Below are 19747 nucleotides of genomic sequence, written 5' to 3' on the forward strand. Positions count from 1 at the left end.
TCAAGTAACTAACTTAACAATAAACTGAATAGTTAACAATGAAAACCACTGTCCGTTGCCTTAGAGTGGAAATATATATGACTATGCACTTAAGTGTGAGTGAACAGTAAAATTGTGTAATGTGATCTGTAGTGAGAGTAGTTAGCAGGTGGAAGAGAGTCTGGAGAGAAGAGGAATGAAAGGAGAGGGAAAGCTCAGGTTGAGGGGTTTGGAGACAAAGTTCGGTTGAGATTGACATGTGTAGAGGAGGGAAAGTGGACACGCTGAACAAGGAGCTCCAGGCACCTCAGAGAGGAGGTGGTGGCGACCTCTAAAGGGACCAGCCGAAAGAAGAAGTCTATTTTTCTCTCATTTCTGGCCATCTGAATCTTTTCTCTTCTCGAGGAAATTATGTCCCTTGTTTAAAAACTGATTAGAAAGCCTGGAAATACTTTTGTCACAATCCTTGTGATTCTCCTTTGGGAAAAGGCTAAAAGGACTCAGGTGGAAAGGTTAAACTCAACCTGTGACCCTATGGCTCAGGGAAAATAAAAAGGTGTGTCTGGCCAGCTGCTGACCTGTTTGCCCGTTGATGGTGTTTCCAACGATCAATTTGCCTGTGAAGCAAACTGAAGGAAATGAGGCTTGAGTATTTTTCCTTCATCAGAACACCTGCTGACATAGTTTAAATGTAAGGAAGAGATACCTGTTCATATCCTCACAGCACAACCGAATTAAGGAGCTAAAGTAAAAGCTATCAGTATGTAGAAAAATTATTCATTTAGCTTCCATAATGTCATTATAATAAAATGTAAATACATCTGGAAGATTTCCTGTGAACTTTAACCTCTCTCTTTCTAGCAGAGATACCTGCAGCATGCAATCATTTACAATCTTCAGTTAATAATTACTTTTTAGATTTAGGTCATTAATACAAAAAAAATTATCAGTAGACGAGACTTAGATTTAGAGACTTTATTTGCCATTTCTGACACAGATTACAGTTCAGTTTTTTCAGTTGATCATGTAAATAGTCTTGTTTGTACAGTAGCAGTGGCATGAAAATAAATATACATAAAAAATACAAAACAGAAACTTAACGCTTCCAAATATGGAAGAAAATGATCTAGAGCTGTGTGCTGCCTTGTTTTTTAGTATGATTATTTTCAGCAGGCTTTAAAATTCTTTTCTGGGGATGCAGAAACCTGAAATATGGAGATTTTAAAAAATGGAGTAAAGATATCATGAGTAATCCGTGCTCAGGTGAAAAGCCTCTCTTAATAATGACTATCAGAGCATAAAGTTGCCTTACACTTTTGATAAAAAGAGATAAAATATTTAATTATTTCAGTGTTAACAATATTTTATTGCACTTTCCAGAACCATCTTACGCAGGAGGCCCGAGGCTCAACAACGCCAGTGCCTACTCCACCCAGCGGGTTCCTCACCGAGTTCATTAAGCTTTTTTCTTTTAATAATATCTTTCTAGAAAAAGGAACCAACAGGTTTAGGGGGAAGAGATATGTAGATACATTATACACGGATCAGGCCGCCTTGGACAGGCACAAGACATTCACAGTTCTTCTCTACATGATGCATAAATACACAGACATTTGTGATCATAGACTCTACAGTTTGTCTGGAGTGTTTGCAATAAAACAGCAATCACTTTTAAGTTAAAATAAGATTGATATACAGTATCCATGTGCTATCATTGATGTGGGGCTGTTATTGCTGGTTGAACTCTTCCTTAGTCCTTTGTAAAGTTTGCAAACAGCAGATATAAACTAATGTAGTCGCTAGATGAAGATGACAAGGAAGTGAAAACCCAAAAATAAATTATATTGCTTTGGATGAAATAAATCTACTTGGATATTTTGATACACTAATCGACATTTAGAAATTATTCATAATCTAGTAAACAGTGAATGTTTGTGGTTAATAAAATATATGTAACTTCTTTTCTTTTTCTACACAGTACAATAAAAGTTCAGTTCATGAGGACAAACGGGTCAAAAATAAAGTCTTAATGAGTCTGTTTGGTCCAAGAAGTACTAGCAGGTGCGCAATATCGAGATACTGTCGTTTCTTTTTTTGTTCAGAGCAGAGATATGAAGCTAAATAAGAGATATACAGCTGTCTAATCCAAAGTTTCTGATGCTTCAAGCTAAATAAGCTTCACTTTTCGTGACCCTTGTTTCCTCGAGTGCAATTGAGCATTCACATGAAGACAAAACACAGTGTGAACATTAAGAAAAACGCAGAGCTTGGACATATGTAGAAATGAAATGAAGGCATCACCTTTAAACGGCTAGCGTTCTCGTCAAAAGTCCAAACAAAAGAAACTGCCTCGATGTTTTTGCTTTTTCCGATAAAGCTGGCTCTGCTGTTGTCGTCCGAACTGCCTTTTGAACTTCAGGCACTTCCCTTCATGTCACTTCACCGGAGCCATCAGAGATGTTTTAGGGCCATGATGTGCATCCATACATGGCACATATGTATTGCAGTTTGATGCCCTACAGACAGGCAGAAGTCTGTAGGGCCAGCTGTGTTGTAACATGAGAGTCCTCCATCTGTACACTGGTCATGCACAAGCTAACTCAAGATCTGACCCTCATCCCTCAGTGTTCTTGTCAGTTAGATCCTCTTATAACGTCCTCCTAGACAAGCCGCTCCAGTTTGGTCCATGTGTCAAAGCAACACAGTCTGGCGCTTTTGTCCTGTTTCCTGCTCATTCTCAGGACAGACAGGAAGAAATGTTGGCGATCACATGAAGGAGTGTTCGGCTGGAGGCCCGTAAGAGAAGCCGGGAAAGGCTCCGGCTGCTTCCTTGACGCTGCTGGTCACAGTCAGCGTGTCTGTGCAAAGAGAGGAGGACACTGGCAGGTGGGTGAACTCAGGGTCAAAGTGTCGCAGGTCCGTGGGACCAGACTGTAACACAAAGATGGGGAAGACGTTAGAAAAATTGCATGTATAATAATGAATTTGCCACTGATATCAGGGTGTTTCATAGCATAAGCACAATGTCCACATTCACTAGATGTATGACTTTCCTTCTATTTCTGACTATTCCATTAACAAAAAGGCTTTGGATTTCCAGCAGATGTCAATAAAGCAGACGCAGTAATATTGTAAATATTGTGTAACTGTTCTTTTTAATGCTTTTGTACAGTTATGGTTAAAGCCGCTCATGCACTTCCAATTAATATTGCATTAATGTAGTTCGCTATAATCGTGAAGTGAAACATGAAAGTGATACTGTGATAGCCTTGTTCTGGGACAACACATCATTCTGATTAAATTATAATGAGTAATACATACCACTGATGGAACAAATGGAGGTGTGATCTTCTTGGCCATCAGGTCCTCCCAGTTGATTGGAGAGAAGAACGAATGGTACTTCAGTTCAAGCTGAAGGAAAAAAGAGAAACTGGATGAGCACAGTGATGGAAAACAAGTGTCACAATCTGTTACAGTCCTGTATGTTAGCCATTCCCAGACTTGAGAGGTCTGTGGCACATTTCAATATGTGAAAATCCTTTTTGGACCACCCAAAACTTTAATAACAGCTTCGATCATCACGCAAGCCTAAGATCAAGTATTTCCTTGTTTTGTGCTTGATTTTGGACGAGTTCGGGTTCAAAAGTAGGTCAGAAAATGAGGAATGATTGTGTAATTATATCAATTCCAACCCTTTTTTTGACTTGTTCTATTTCTTTCAAAAATGCAAACCCTTAACTGCAACTTTATACTAAATTATACTGTTGAAGATTAATGTTTTTAATTTACAGCAGGTGACTTCTTGCAGCCCAGTTGCAGTACTTGCAAAGGCCACTAGGGGACTGCAACCCACAGTCTGAGAATCAGGGCTCTATGTGATGTGTGCACTTACAAAGTCATCCTTTCCTCCCAGCCTCTTGGTGCGGTCCTTCTGCAAAAGCCCCTCGAGCAGGTCCCTGCCTGCATTCGACACGTTGGGCTTGAGCACCGGAGCCTTGTGCAGGATGTTACTGTACATCTCAGCCGTGTTGCGACTGTAGAATGGAGGCTGTTTCAAAAAAAAGAAAGGAGTTGTGTTAATCTTGTATAAACAATCAGGAGATCTAAAAAGGCATAAAGTCACCGGTTTCCACTTACAAGTCCATAGAGCATTTCATAGAGCACCGATCCCAGGCACCACCAGTCGACAGTGCGGTCATACGCCTGCTTCTGGAGAACCTCAGGAGCCAAATACTGAGAAAAAAAACAGAGAAAAGTTCAATGCAAGTCCAACATTATTCCTCAGAAGTCGTACTGAGGTCATACTAATGATGAACAAATGTCTAAAGATGTATCTTTTACCTCAGGCGTCCCACAGAAGGTTGTCGTGGTACCGTTGGGCTCAAGGCCTTCTTTGCAGAGGCCAAAGTCTGTTAGGACAATGTGTCCCTGTGAGTCTAGCAGGATGTTCTCTGGCTTCAGGTCCCTGTCAAAAACAAGACAAAGAAATGTTTACTCTAAATGCATCAGGGCACAGGTTTACAGATGTCCACTAGGGGGAGCTGTGGCATCACTCTTTACCTGTACACTATGTGCAGAGAGTGGAGGTAGCCAAGTGCACTTGCAATTTCAGCAGCGTAGAACCTGGCTCTGGGCTCCAGGAAGATTCTCTCTCTCTGGAGATGGTAGAACAGCTGGAGTAGAAAAAAGCAAACATCTGTCAGCATCTGTTTCAAACAAGGTTATATATTCTGTCCTCATTCTGCCATACTGTGGCTTACCTCTCCACCGTTGACGTAGTCCAGCACAAAGTACAGCTTGTCAGTAGTCTGGAAGGAGTAGTGCAGCCCCACCAGGAAGGGATGCTTGATGTTCTTCATCAGCACACTGCGCTCAGCCATGATATGCTTTTGCTGGAGGAGAGAAGATGGATTATAACATGCCGTTTTCATTGCATTTCACATTACCAGCCGAGAGAAAATAGATAGAGGAGGGGTCCTACCTCTTTCTTCTTCAGGATGATTTTCTTCTGTAACACTTTGACAGCGTAGTACTTGGTGGTCTCCTTGTGCCGAGCCAGTAAAACCTGTTTGCCATCAAACATTTGCATTAGTAATGTAGTCGCAGAGATGACCTATATGTGTGGAGGAGAGCAGTTACATAAAAGGCTGCACGCAAGGACAGACTCACCTTTCCAAAGCTGCCTTTTCCAATGATTCTAAGGTAGTCAAAATCACAGGGTTTGATCCTAAAGAAGAGAAAAAGATAGAAAATTTCATTTATAATTTGTTCTCATTTATGTTTGTCAAAATTGTGGCATAGAGATTTCTTTGAAGTGTACTTACTGAGTGTCCTCAGCCAGTGAACTTTGAGAATTTAGGCACATCTGAAAGATACAACACGGGGAAGATCACAACAGTGCCACATTTTACAGATAAAATGAGTCAGACTGTGATGAAAGTAAATAGTTTCTGCTTACATCACTATCAGGAAGTTCATTTTCGACCTCCTCATTCTGATTCTCATCAATCTTCAGGAAGTTGTTAACTTCGACACTGAAAACAGAGAGACAAAGACTCATTCATACGGAGGATTCTGACTTCACCTGGTTTTTATTCAGCACAGATGATTGGATTTGAGATTTCTTAAGAGGTTTCTGAAACTGAGAAGCTGAATGGATGTCCTCTGCGTGGGTGCGACTCCAATGACTGTCTGAAACTTCCAGACAGGTCAAGTTCACCAAGGCTTGTCAAAGCTCAACCTGTCTGAGAAAACCTTAAGCTGCTGATCCGCAAAGACAGGGTTCAGCCTGCTCTGCAGGACTCAGGGGTCCAGCTCAGATGCCCTCCTGGAGCATCTGGAGAGGTCAGATGCAACACCTGGGTTTTTTTTTGTCTTTTTCCCACCCCACCCCACTCTGACCTGTGTCACGGGCCAAGCCATGTATCATGTAATAATTGAATTACAGGTTTATCCTTGTCAAGGGAACACAGGGGATTTGCTTGAGAGGTGATTATGCAGTGGTGAGATTGTTAGCAAGCCTGTCATGAAAGAACTATTCTTAACTTGGCTTCTTGGACCCAGATTATGCTTTTAACAGAATGTCCTGCTAAACCCAGGTGGCTGATTGGATTGGTCGGGACCTGTGCGCACTAATCATGAATGGGATAGCAGTTAGAAATAAACACTAGAAGCTGAAATCCAGGAAGTAACTGGAGCCAAGAGAGATGTTCTTTGTGCCCTCACTTAAAGGTCAATTTTCAAAACCAAAAGCTTACACTTCCAACCATCTCTATTTGTTTATTTTATTTTAAAATGTGAATACTCACTGTTGGCAGATATGTGGAGTAGACACCAGCTTCTGGATGAAGTCATTCAGACCCATTTTTCTCTCCTTGATGAAAGCTGCAGAAAAAGAGGGAACCCCTTTATGTTAGTATGATCCAATCGTGAATCGTGATCCAAACAATTCTCTCTCATTAGAGAGAAAAAAAAAATCTGTGTTTGAGTCCTAATCCGCAATTTGTGAGTTTTAAATATCGCATTTCCAGTGTAGGCTTGCGTGTAGTGTGTATAGACCTCTTATGTTGCGGGCTTATAGGTTATGCAACCACTTGGGTCATTCATTCAGATACCAACAGTGGCGGCCAACAAAGCATTTTCCATCACAAATCCTTATTACAACACAAATAACCCGATTTGACATATTTATTCAGATTTCCATACCGCTTTCGCTTATGTCCAGGTTTGAATTTTCCACCATTTAAATGCAGAACAAAATAAATAAAAAACAATCTTTTCAATTAATTAATTTACATCTGATTTTTATTACTAAAAATAATTTAAAAGACAGGCGTAATTTGTTGTAATTTACAGCTTGATTTAGTGATGGATATTTGGGTAGCGTTGTAAAAACAAGTGTCATTTTTTAGGCTCACCAGTGAGAACAGCTACAATTCCCCTCATTTTGCAGTAAGTTAGATCACATCCAGCTTCAGTCACGGCCATGTTCAGCGATAAATAAATATCCAAAAGTTTAAAAATATGAAGCAAAAAGATGCAGTGATATTTCCTCTGTGGTCCTGGTCCTCTAACCGTTAGCTACCGTTGGTTTTTTATGTGGCATCAAACGCGCAGACTGAACTCCAATCGTCCGCGCTCCGCTCTGAACTGCCGCTGCTCGAGCCAGCCAATGTAGCTTATAGGGGGACCACGTGGTATCAGGAGGTGACGCCCCGTTTTCGTCACCGTCGTCTCCACGGCAACAGTCTCGTGACGTCACGGGATTCCGCTGCAGCCATATTCTGCCTGCAGGAGGCGAGGTGGGGGGAATGACGAGAGAGCCCACCGCATAGGAGGAGGAGGAAGAGGAGGAGGTGGGTGAAAGCACCCCCTACCACACTCCCACCACCAGCACCTCCTCCTCCAACCCCCCCTCCTTATTTTCTCTCAATGGAAAATCTCCGAACTGGCTGTTAGCACCACAGGCACAAAAGGGATTATCGCCAGTTATTATGGAGAAGGAGAAGGAGAGGAAGAAGTGCAATCCCAGGAATGGTCTTGTGAAATCATGTGGCAGCAGCTCCCGTTTTCCCCCTGCTGCAACGCTTTCATCTTCTGAGGGTATGCAGAAATGTATGTCACGACTGCTGCATTTCACCCTCAGCCTGCAACAGCTGCAGTGCGTGATCCCAATAACCAACAAAAAGGTGATGAAGCCATAAAGTGCACAGAGGAAAAAAGAAGGAAAAATACTGCATGGCTGCAGACAGTCTTCTATTTAAAGCAAAGAAGTTTCCAGAAATCTCCCTGCTTCTCTCGTTCTAAGTAATTCACTCCAAGTAAAAAGTGTAGCCACGACCTTGCTCACGGCACACACACAAGGTTGGAGTTATGAAGGTGACTTTGCACGATAATTATATAAATTCAGAGAAATAACATTTGACATCATGATCATCTGAGCTTAAGCAGTGATGGGTCCAGCTGTCACAGATGTGGTCCACTAACCCTGTTATATAATTACATAACCGTGCCATAATGCAGATGGGTATACACGGCCCAGCAAGGAAGGTGAGTGCATGCAAATTTTCCAGGAAGTGTTGACATTAATAGGTATCTGCTGATTGAAAGTGTCATTTAATCTCTCACTGAGTGATAGCAATGATGTTGCAATGCAAAACAGCATTTATTCAATGGCAGCAGGGCTTATGTTTGCAAAGCTGCACCTGAATGAGACTTCCAGAACAATGTCCTTTGGTCAGACAAGATCAAAGTGGAGATGTAAGGCACTAATGCACAGCACCATATTTGGTGAAAACAAAACACCTCATACAAACTGTGGAGTATGGCGGTGGAGAGGTGATGATTTGGGCTTGTTTTAAAGCCACAGGACTTGGGAACCTTCCAGTCATCCAGTTGACCACAAACTCCTTGGAATACCAAAGTATTCTTGAGGCCATCTGTCTGTCAATTGAAACACGGATGAAATTGGATCATGCAACTGGGGAAAATCAAAACAAAATTAGTGAAAAAGAAAAGACTTAACGTGATGCAATGATCCCGTCAAAGTCCAGACCTTAATCTGACTGAAGTGCTGCAGTGGGAGCTGTGCATAAATGAATGCCTGCAGACCTCAATGAGCTGAAGTAGAGTGGGCTAAAATTCCTCCACAACAACGTGAGAGACTGATAAAGTCATACAGAAAAATGCAAATGTGCACTGTAGCTCCGGGCTTTGAATGGAAATGCATAGCTGAGGCGGGCATTAAACGTTGTTGTTTTTAACCTGCCACTGCAAAGTCTGTGTGACGTCCGATTCCACCCACGTGAGAGTAAAAAGCGTAATTGTGCAGTGAATTCACAGTATGTGAGTGGGTGTAATGTGTGCAGGAAGCCCCTAACTAAACCGCACTGAGTATTTTCAGTACTGCGAACGTGTCTCATGAGGCCATCTCCTGTTGTATTGGTGTGTAAAAATGACTTTACTTCTACTTGAGTGACATTTCCAACGTGAGGAGTAGTTTACACTCTGGTACTGATTAACACCACGAGATGTAAGTCGTCATCGATGGTAGTCAAGCATATGAACCTTGGATCCAATCAGAATATAATTCGTGGCTTTTGAACTAATCATCGCTGTTAACACCAAAAACATCCCTTTCTCTTACCAAATGAAATAACCCTGAGATGTGTTAGCTCTCACAGGTTAATCTGCAAATTAGTATTTATTAGAAAATACTGATTAAATATCCTTTTTCAATTTCCTGCAGTCCAAGTGGACCACTTGGTTTTTTTATTATCAAAAAAATAACAACCTAAACCATCAAGCTTTCAGTTTTGAACAGTAAATATTGAGCATATTCACAGAAAATTGACTAAAACTATGATTTTATGATCAGAATTTAAAATTTTCCTTTGATTAACTGTTCACTTTATAGGCTGCTGACTTGTACTTCACTTTAAGACTAAGCGCTTACTTCCCCTCAGCTGTGATAAACATCTGTTTCGGTAAGATTAGGATTCATTCAGCTGAGATGTGTCAGTGGGAAACTCCTCTGTTTTTGTCCCTTTTGACAATGTGACAGTCATGCACCATTTAAAGGAAGTGAGACTCCTCAGGACCAGTTCATGTATTAAGAGAAAAGGGAAGTGGGGTGCTTTATTTGAAGGGGCCCAAATAGAAAGTAGCTCAGAGCCAGCTGGCAGTATGACAGATCAAACCCACACAGCTCAGCTTCGGTTCTGTTTACACACAGAAACACAGTGGATCTGATTACGGGACACCAACACCTCTCCCTGGCTTGGAATGATGGGGTTCCCCTCCCCTCGTGTAGACTTTCTGTGAATTATTCAAGTATATTATTTCATCATCGCTCTGCAAGGATTCGTATGACCGAGTTTCTTTCTGTCTCTCCACCAGCGTTACCTTCTGTCACATGACAGATTAATCAGGTTTTATTTAGCACTTTCACACAGGCTGCCCTGCTTTCCATCACTCTGTCCAATCGTGTGATTGATGCTGAGCAGACAGGCAAAATTTCCACTCGCTGACAAGCAGTCGTGTGAGGCACCTGCCAGCCGTTCCACTAAAAGGCTTTCCAGCTCTCACGGGGTGGCATCGACGATAACTTCCCAGCCTCAGCGTGGTACTGCTTTTGTCAAATTGGCTTGTGCGCTGCATCAAATACCTGCCCCAGTTTGAGCCTCACATGAGACAAAATGAAACCAGATCTTTAGGGTAGAGGCCGAGTAGTAACTGAAACTCATTTAAAGGTACTCGAACGAAGGTAACTAAATAAAATATGACTTTGAGCATAACCTTTTTGAACTCTATTCTTAGTGCTTCGCAAAGAGATAAAAGGTGTAATTTCTTAAAGGTGCTGCATGTCAGAAAGTTATTTTGAGTGATATAACCATTCAGGCCCGTATCTGGTGTGGTGATCCTCTGTGTCATTCAGCTGACTTTCCAGAGATCAGGGCTGGAAGGTTAATTGAGTTTTTATTTAATTTGATGATTTTCACTTCCAGAAAACCTCAAATAATGGAGGTAATTCACCGGAACGTCATATACTCCTTTTCCAGTCATAAGTCTGCAAAATCCTTCCTGCCCCACAAATCTGTATGTTCTCATTCCCAGCCCAACCCTCCCTCTCTCTCACTTTGTCACTCTCTCTTATTGGCACCTGCCTGACCTATGAGCCACCACCGATCCTCGGTGAGGCCTAGGTTGGTGCTGGCCATCCACCCGCCATCTTCTATCAAAAAATGTTGTCTAATTGTCTTTGAGTTTGTGGTCCTTGCTGATGAAAAGATGAATATTCTTTTGTATTTTCTTAGTTTTTTTCTCATATTGTAAACAGTGTTGCACTTTTGCCCCGCCTCTAAAAGCTCATAATCACTCTTTAGTTTAGTTGCAGCCAAGAAGACTAAAAGAGAGCCTTCAGTCAATAAGATCATGAGGAATGAAAACTCAAGCTTTCTGTAGCTGAAGGCTTATAATGGTTGCCTTTGTCTCCGGATTGCTCAAGCGCTCTCATCCAGTGCACTTGCAGAGGCTATCATACAGGTCACACAAGACACAAAGTTTGGTGTTGCCAAGGAGACCTATTCACCTCCATCTATAGACTTCCCATGTTGATAGTCGGTCAGCAGGGACGGGCTATTGTTCTTGCAAAATGGATTTTGCAGTCAAAAACCCTCCTTAGAACTAAGAAGTCATTGTTGAGTTCCTTAAATGCATGAAAAGACTTTAAAGTTCATATCCAATTGTGTTGAATAATCCAGATCACAGTATTTTAGCTTGTGCTGAGGTCTCAAAATAAAGCTCTTGCAAACAGCTTCTGTAAAGTTATATATATTCAGATTAAACATCTCAGAACATCAAAGGAAGTGTGAGTATCGGTGAGTTCAGGGGACACATTTAGTCCAGTTATTTCAGAAATAAGAGCAGGACTGTAAGAACTGAAGTCGAACAAAGCTAAAAAGCTGGAAATATGACATTAGATGAGAGTTTCAGGGAGTTTCATGGATAAAGGAGAAACTGTGTGTAGTTTTCTGTATCCTGACAGATGAGTAGTTAAAATAGTCAAAAAGGAAGTGAACCCGAGACAGGCTTGGAGTTCGAGACGCTAATAGAACAAAGGGTAACTCAGAAAGTCCTTGTTTCACTCTTACAGTTACATCTGACTGACAATTCAAGACCTCAGAGCTTCTAAACTATGTAAATATTTGTGAATATCGTGTCATTTAAAGAAATTTAAACCATCACAAAACATGGGATATTTTCCATCCACATGTTTGCAGTAGTCTCCAAGGACTCTGCCTTTTAAACAGCTAAATTTAAAGTTATTATTGTGTCAATGCAAGATAAAATGTAAATATAATTATGACCCACTGAGTTAACATACTTGTGTTGAATAAAAATTGCAGTACATTTAAGCCTCTACATTGGAAACATTTTTCTGTTTTGAATATATCTCTGAATTTTTGAAATGTTGTACGAGCCAAACAAGCAAACAAACATCAATCAGTCCAGAAAATCATTAAAAATATATTTCAGTGCTTCAAATATAATAGTAAGGTTCAACCTGGACTCTCGGCTGGCTGCTTACTACCAGAGTAGTGGGTAGGAGGCAGCAGAAGGTGGATGAATGAGTCATAGAGGCAAACAGGTCCTTGGTGACCACCCATAGCGCTGGCAGGAAGGCTAATGAGGATGGAGAACCCAAATTACAATCGCTGACCAGCTCTGAGGAGCAATCATGGCCTGGTGTTATTCACACCCACGCAGTCATGGCAGCCTTGGCACTCAGTTGAAAACAGATCTCTGCTAAAATCTCTTCTCTCCTCCTCCAGTTCCTCTTTTCTGTGTCATCTGCATCATTCTGGCACCTAGTATTACTCACACAGAGACCCGCAGAGAGCCAGACCGGAGGTGGTGGTCGAGCCCGACTGCGTCGCAGTGCAGCCCCCGGGCCCCTGCGAGTGGGAGCAGATTTTGGCTGATAAATCTGGAGTTAGAATTACTCGCTCTTTGTTTCGCGTTTGAATTCCCGGGCAGTAGATGAGAAGTGTTTTTTATTTTTCTACCCTCCACGGGGGATTAGACAGCTGCTCATGCGCCTGCTTCATCAGTTAAAAAAGAGAAATGTTTGCTCTCTTTTGCGATGACTCAGACACACAAACTGTTCCATAATACATTACTTTAATTTGCTGCCAAGCAAGTAGGAAGATCCAGCCTATTTGGAGCTGCAAAGCCTCTATTAATTTCCATAATGTGACTGCGGTTATTGCTGTAATTACTATAATGATAGCAGAAAGACTTTTTTCATTATGTTCTCTCTTCTAACATGTGTTTTCTCACATGTTAGAAACTCAATTTAGAAAGAAAAAAAGGAAGCAGACAGAAATAAAGACCCAGGAGCCATTTTCATTCAGACCACCAGACTGTCATTCACTAACTACAGCATCTGTGTGAGCCAAACATCATGAATCAGTGGCTGGTGGTGACTTCCGTTACTGTACGCAGTTCCCTTTTCTCTGTTTTTGCCCTGGATCATAATAATATGAAACATATTTCATATAAAAAGCAGCCACGTTTCTAAAGAAGCTCTCAGCTCAGTTTGGCCAGTGAAGGGTAACGTCTCTAGGATACCCCAGAAACAAATAAAGCTTACTCACTGCCGTGGTATTCATTTGATCCAGTTTATGATCAGTGGTTTATGGCTTTGTAAGTCTACTCATGAGGTCAGTTATTCATTTGGAAGATATCTAGTGGAAATCAATCGAATCCTCGATGAAACCAAAGCAATTAATTAAGTGAGTGAAGTGATTTAGATGGTGACGTTGGTCAGCGTCAGGCATTTGAAATGGTGCCAAGACATGGATCATCTGAAAACAGTGTCTGTGTGACTGCATATGTTTGCTTTACAAATTTACTGAGCAGCTGACATTAAAGGACTTTCCAGATGAACTTGCATGTAGGCAAACTAAAGCTTGATTGGTTTTATTTATTCAACAGAACAATTTTCAGTTACCTAAGAGCTTCTTTAAGATCAATCCAGTCTGCTCTAAGCCTCCTAAAGATGCCTTTATATCAAACAAATTCTCACTGAGATGATCGAAACCACAAAGAGGGAAGTAAAAATTAGTGGCAGGCTGTACAATACTTATTTTTTTTTACCAAAATACCAAACAGAGTTGTTCCGTATGTTAAAAAGATTTTCAGATTAACCATCAGGCAACGACAAAGCAGGTTGGATGAGTTTAGGGAACACAGTGCTGTCATTAAAGAGATAAGAGCAGGACCGTCTAAGTCTTTAGACGACTGATCTTAGCTGAAAGTTGGAAATTAAATTACACTGACATTAGATGAGAGCTTCAGGGAGTTTTATGGATGCAGGTAAAACCAGATGGTTTTCAATTATGTGACAGCTAAAGACTGATCCAATTACCTGCTCTAACTCTGCTAAAGATGCCTGTAAATCAAGCAAATTCTCACAGAGCCGATCTAAAGCACACCGAGGGAAGTAAAATTTAGTGTCTGGCTTTGAAAATGGTTTTCAAAACACTATTAAATAGTTTGCACCCCGCTGCTTTAAAATGCCGTTTGAAGTAGTGAGAATAGCATTATTCTAATATGTGACCCCTTCACTGTGTCCAAACAGCAAGCCTTTCTGAAGACGATGACAAAGTCATAGAGAGCCCAGTAGTAACTGGTTGTGTTTCTGCGACTAAAGAAACTGTGTGCCGTGACACAATGACACACTGCACTACAACTCAAAGCTGACTGTCTGACCCCACGAGATAAATTATGCTGGACGATCGTTTGAATGTTTAAGAAAACAACGAGCATCCTCCTGGTCACACTCCTGACCCGTTACACCTTCTTCTCCCTCTGGATTGGACCCTGTGGATTCTTTTATTGAAAACTCAAGGTTGTAGTCTGATTCTCAGCTCTGAGAGAGTTTCAATCTCTTATAGGGACCATTTTTGGTCACATCTGGAACATCCAGGTTTTATAACAATGGAAGCTTTGAGAAAATATCTGTATTGAATATTCTGTCCTGCTAGGTTATTTCCAGATGTAACAAATGGTGCCTAACAGCAGCTTTGAAGCACACCTGTTAACACAATACATCTCATTTGTTTAGCTTGAACACAAACCAAAGGGGGATTTCCTGGACTGTATATTTTTTTATGATAGTGATGTCATAGTCATAAATTTCATGTCTCTTGTCTTCATGTTGTTGCAGATAAACAACAAGTTGAGGTTTTCTGTATGATGTGAGATCATAACTTACATTTTTATAGTTTGCTTTTGCGTTGATTAAACAGAGAAATGTAGTGTGTTATTGAGGGAGCTTTAGAGGCGCTTACAGGCAGATTTTATTACCTTTTGCCAGAGGCCTTCTGTCTCCTCTTTTTCTAGTCTTTATGCCAAACTAAACTAACCATCTGCCGCTTGCAGCTTCTTACATTACATCCAACTCTTAGGGGAAAAAAAGGGTCTATTTTCTTATCCCTTTAAGGTTTAATAACTGTGTGGGCCCCAAACTGTTTTTCAGGCTATCACAAAACACCTGAATCATCTGATCCTTGGTCCGAGTTACAAAACCAAGGCCCAGCAGCAGCTTTTATCCTCTCAGGTGACAAATGAGATGAGATGTACGGCTGTTGCAGAGAGAAGGTGAGAGACTCTGATGTGGGCATCGTGAAAATAAACCAGATAATGTGCGAAGTTATACAGAAGAGTGCTATACAGTGTCTTTGAATTGTTCATCTAATATCTTATGTAACTAGAGACCGTGACGTCAAAGCACTCCGAGGGAATGATAAAGGAGCAGAGATACGACGACTTAATAAGGAGTCAAAAAAGATAGAACGGTGATTGAAAAAGCAGGGAGGACAGTATTTAGATGACTGAGCTGTAAAAGTTGCTTGTCTCATGGTGCATCCCCCCCTCTCTCTGCTGTGCTGCTGAGAGACTGCACATTTTTCCCCAGATACTCTGAGACAGTGAATTAAAGGAGCACCTACCTATGAAGGATTTCTTGCCGGTCTTCATGTCCTCCTAAGTGTTTGATTAGATGTGATATCAGGCACAGAGAGTCTCTGATGAATGGCTGTCTGTCTGCTGCAGAGCGCCCAGGTGATTGAGAGAGATGCAGTGCTCCTGTAAATATTCCTCCCTCTCCGTATCTGTCTACTTGTCAACGGCTCCCACTGCAGCTGTGCTCACAAAAGTCATTGATTCACAGACAAATAACTTTCAGCGCTGCACTTCCCTCTTCTCTCTGCCTCTTGTGCTGTTTCTTCCTCTTATCGCACAGCCTGCAAACAGCTGTAACCAAAGATCTGTGACGCACCTTCCTTTCCTCTCCCTCTACACGCATCCCCAACTCTAACCTCACCTCCTCCACCCTTGGCTGTTCTTTTATCTACCTGAAGAGCATCGAACAACACAAAGGCAGGTGTCTGGTTACAGCTCCCGTGAGGACGGGAGTCCCGCCGGAGGGGAAACCAGTCTCCATGACATGGGAACCACCTGAGGAATACAGAGCGAGGACAGAGAGGGGTTTAAACTTGCTTTTAATTGGCCACCACTGCAGGAGTGATGTATTCACTCCCCATCAGCCTCCTCTGCCTCTGTCACTTACTGCCTCTCAGGATTTTGGGGGATAAAAAGACCTGGTTAGTCACACTGACAGCCATGATTGTTTTGTTAGCCTTGAGCTCTAGGTTATCATCACAAACAATGAGTGCTGTGTGGTGAGGAGTGAAGCATGTGGGGGTTGAGATACAGCAGCAACAACAGCATCACTGATGAGTAACACTGTTTCTCTGTCAGTAAAGTGCTGCGGTGAATTATGATTTGCTTTGGGAGGAGTGAGCTGCAGTCATACTGTAATAAATTTACACTCAACAAATCTCTTACTTTGGATCATTTAAGAAAGCATTGCAGTTCAGTGAGCGTAACTGCTGCTAATTTTAAAAAACAAACAAACATCATGATAGAAATATGAGTACTAACAAACTAAAGTTGGTTTTAGCTTAAGGTGATCACATTCTGGTGAGCTAAAGAAGGTAATGGAAGAGTAAGAAAATGAAGAAGTGTGGTTTTATTAGTGTCTTTATGTGCCTGGATCCAATTCTATGTATTCAAACGAGTCCTGCTAAGATTAGATTATGTTTCAGTTCGACCTGCAGTATCAAAATGCAAAATGCAAAGTACAAGACAGAAGTAAACCCATATGGAAAAGATATATATAAATCTTAAAAAGTTTTTATCTGTCTTGTATGAAACTTGTATGAAAAGCATACAAGAGTGAAAACACATATAAGATCCCTTGAAAAATGATATAATGAAACTTGTATGTTTTGTATACTTACTAAAAAAAATATGAAAGTAATGAGAAAGTGGCCACTTTCATGAGTAAATGATATATGTTTTTACTATTTCTTTTCCATATGGGAATACACGTGGGTGAAAAAATAAAGTAAAAAACTTGCACTGTGTGTCTCCTAAACTCTCCTAGATGGATGAAATGGTATAATTCCCAAAACACACTGATTTGTTTGAATCTTGTCTGAGATGCTTTGGGAAAATCCTGCAAAGGTGCCAACAAACAAATGGGCGACTGTAAAGGTCACGGCATATCATTTGATTCTCATTAAGAACATCAACCGACATTGTGTTGTCTCTTCTCATTTTCTGACCACTGTTTTCGTTTTACTTAAAAAAAAAAAGTATTTTTCAGTATAACATACATGACAAACACGCGTGTATGCAGTTAACATATCACTATAAACAGGTTCCTTAAACTTACAGCTCAGGAGCTCAGTTAACAAACAAGCTTATGAACACAGTGATTCTCTTGTTTCGTAAGACTAAGGAGGCCCCAGGGGGTTAATTTGTCACCTGTTTCTAGAAGCTACTTTGAATGGAGCTGCAGACCTGGGACTTACAGATAGTTGGTCACAAATACAAAGAGACCTGGAGGTTAACCTACTTGTGACTTTTTTCTTGGGAGAAAAAATTGGCAAAAGTAAATTGATTCAGGATGAACAACAGCCAGACATCAGTTTCCTTTTGTATTTACATGCAGCTGATATTTCATCAGTGTGATCTCATATCTATTGATTCGTGTCAATGTGTAATAAAGCTGGAAGTTTTTCCAGTTTTATAGGGCACAGAAACCCACATTTGCCAGAAGGAGGGGTCGATGACAAAAGAGATGACAGTTCATGTTCCAGTGGAAATGATCATTTTTACATTTTCTTTGGTATTATTTGTACTTCTCTTCGATTTAAACACCAAAACTTCTCGGTTAGGTTAAATTTTAGGCAATAAAACTTCTTGGTTTGGTTTAAGGAAAGAAAAGTGTTGCAGACATTCAAGCACATTCGTTTCAGAGTGCTTGTGTTTGTCATGTGACAGCTGGTGCCTATGCTAATGAGTGAATACACTGCTTTGTTGTTGCTTTTTTACATTCTGCTGTGAGATTGGGCTGAAAATGTATTCAGGTGGAGTCCAGGGTACTGTAGCAGTGTTCTCCTGCAAAGAGATTTGACTGCAGCAAGTTGGAAGGAGCGCTAAGCTGGCTTAACCTGGAAAATACACGGTTTATCCTGTTAGTTATACGGTGCAGAGGAAGGAAAACTGTAATTATTATTAAGTGAGATTACTAGAGGTATGGAGAAAGAGCTTCTTCTCTCTGATTCTGACACAAAAATCCTCATGCATATCAAATGTTACTTTTTGATACCCCCTCTGAGAAACTGTCGAAACCTTCACAGTCAGGAGGCGGGAGCGTGATGACTTGTGAAAACAATCTGCATCGCTGTTAAGAAGAACAACCGCCGTCCAAAAACGAGGCTTAAATGAAGTTGCATATTTATTATGTGACACATTTCGCAGCTCGCTCATTCTGCCTCTAATGATACAGAACAGAAAGCATCTGATGCACAGATTCGTGCCCTGTTGCTGAACTCGACTTCACGCAAACAAAAACTTCACCCACCACCAGCTGATGAGCGACATTTAAATTTCAAAGCCATGAGAGGTCGGAGAAAGTTTACAAATGTTTGCATTCAAATTATGCTCAAAAGAGAGAAGTGAGCTTTGCCTGACTCGTTTTATATCCACCGCCCTCTGCTCGAATGAATGCACTTTGCCAACAAACATATTTTCTCAGCCTGCTCATCACCTCCACAACATAGTTCACAGGGAAAGTGAAAATAAATACAGACTGGTATCATGTAGCTTGAGAAATGGCCACATGGATGGTTTCTTTGAAGACAAAGTCTCAGCCTGAATGCTTCATGATAATAAGTCTGAAATCGAGAATCATCACCAACACAGCGATTTGTGACTGGACAGATTCGCGTGTAATTTCTATTAGGGCAGAGTGTGAGCAGAGGAAGCATAACGATATGAGTCAGTGAAGGAAAAGGCTGATTATGTGGCTGGATGTCAGACATGTGACTGTTTGTCACGGACAATCTTTGCTTTCATTGTCGAGGAGTCAAGTGTTTCACCAATGAGGAAAACAAAAGGTTGCTGTTTACTTGACTTTTCCAGAAAGACAGTATGATTTTCTGTTTTTGCTTGACTGGAAAACTCCATCAACACGGTCAAGTGTTTTTAATGGTTTTGTGGATTTGTGGGTTGTGGCATGGTTGGCAGTGCTGTCACAGTAAGAAGGTCTGGGAGTTGAACCCTCCAGCTGGTTATGAGGAGTCTCTCCCTGTGCCTGCGAGGGCTCTCCGCAGGGGCTCCAGCTTCCTCCCACAGTCCAAAGCTATCCAAGTTAGGTTAACTGGTGATTCTAGATTGGCTGTGGGTGTGAATGTGAGTGTGAATGGCTCTCAGTCTCTCTGTGTTAGCCTTGTGAGAGACTGGTGACGTGTGCAAGGCCTGCGCCCTATGACACCTAAGATAAGCTCCAGCCCCTCCCCAACCCCTGAGCGGAAAGAAAATGGATTTGTTTAGTACTATACAACAGCAGCCCTGTGTATCCAAAGCAAATTTACCTCTTATCATGTCTTAACTGTGACGCACTTTGTGAATTGAGATTATTTGCTGGTACTAAGATAAAATCTGCATGAGAAATGTACACAGTAATGCGGGTCCTTAAAATGTCTTTAGTAAACATTTAGTGATACAGCAAGGCTTTAAAGACTAGCTGTAATCCTCTGCTATCAGAATATATGATTTGAGGTTTTGAGTTTTTAAAGACTAGCTGTAATCCTCTGCTATCAGAATATATGATTTGAGGTTTTGAGTTTTT

General features: G+C 41.2%; 1 protein-coding gene across 2 annotated transcripts; it reads right to left on the reverse strand.

Annotated features, from left to right (window-relative positions):
- Window positions 1-939: 939 nt before the first annotated feature.
- Window positions 940-15643, reverse strand: si:ch211-195b13.1 (STKc_SGK domain-containing protein). 2 transcript variants are annotated; one of them, XM_004569198.5, is made up of 13 exons: window positions 15495-15643; window positions 6288-6363; window positions 5438-5513; window positions 5304-5344; window positions 5149-5206; window positions 4961-5044; window positions 4740-4871; window positions 4540-4652; window positions 4321-4444; window positions 4117-4212; window positions 3872-4027; window positions 3301-3390; window positions 940-2910 (listed from the first exon to the last, which is right to left on the reverse strand). In XM_004569198.5, the coding sequence occupies exons 1-13, from the start codon at window positions 15520-15522 to the stop codon at window positions 2746-2748; spliced, it is 1239 nt and encodes a 412-aa protein (XP_004569255.3). In that variant the 5' UTR covers window positions 15523-15643; the 3' UTR covers window positions 940-2745. The 2 variants fall into 2 exon arrangements, with proteins under 2 accessions (XP_004569255.3, XP_004569254.3); XM_004569197.3 differs by lacking the exon at window positions 15495-15643 and adding an exon at window positions 6897-7138.
- Window positions 15644-19747: the final 4104 nt, after the last annotated feature.

Source organism: Maylandia zebra, linkage group LG22 (assembly GCF_041146795.1).
Source record: "Maylandia zebra isolate NMK-2024a linkage group LG22, Mzebra_GT3a, whole genome shotgun sequence".
Taxonomy (NCBI): domain Eukaryota; kingdom Metazoa; phylum Chordata; class Actinopteri; order Cichliformes; family Cichlidae; genus Maylandia; species Maylandia zebra.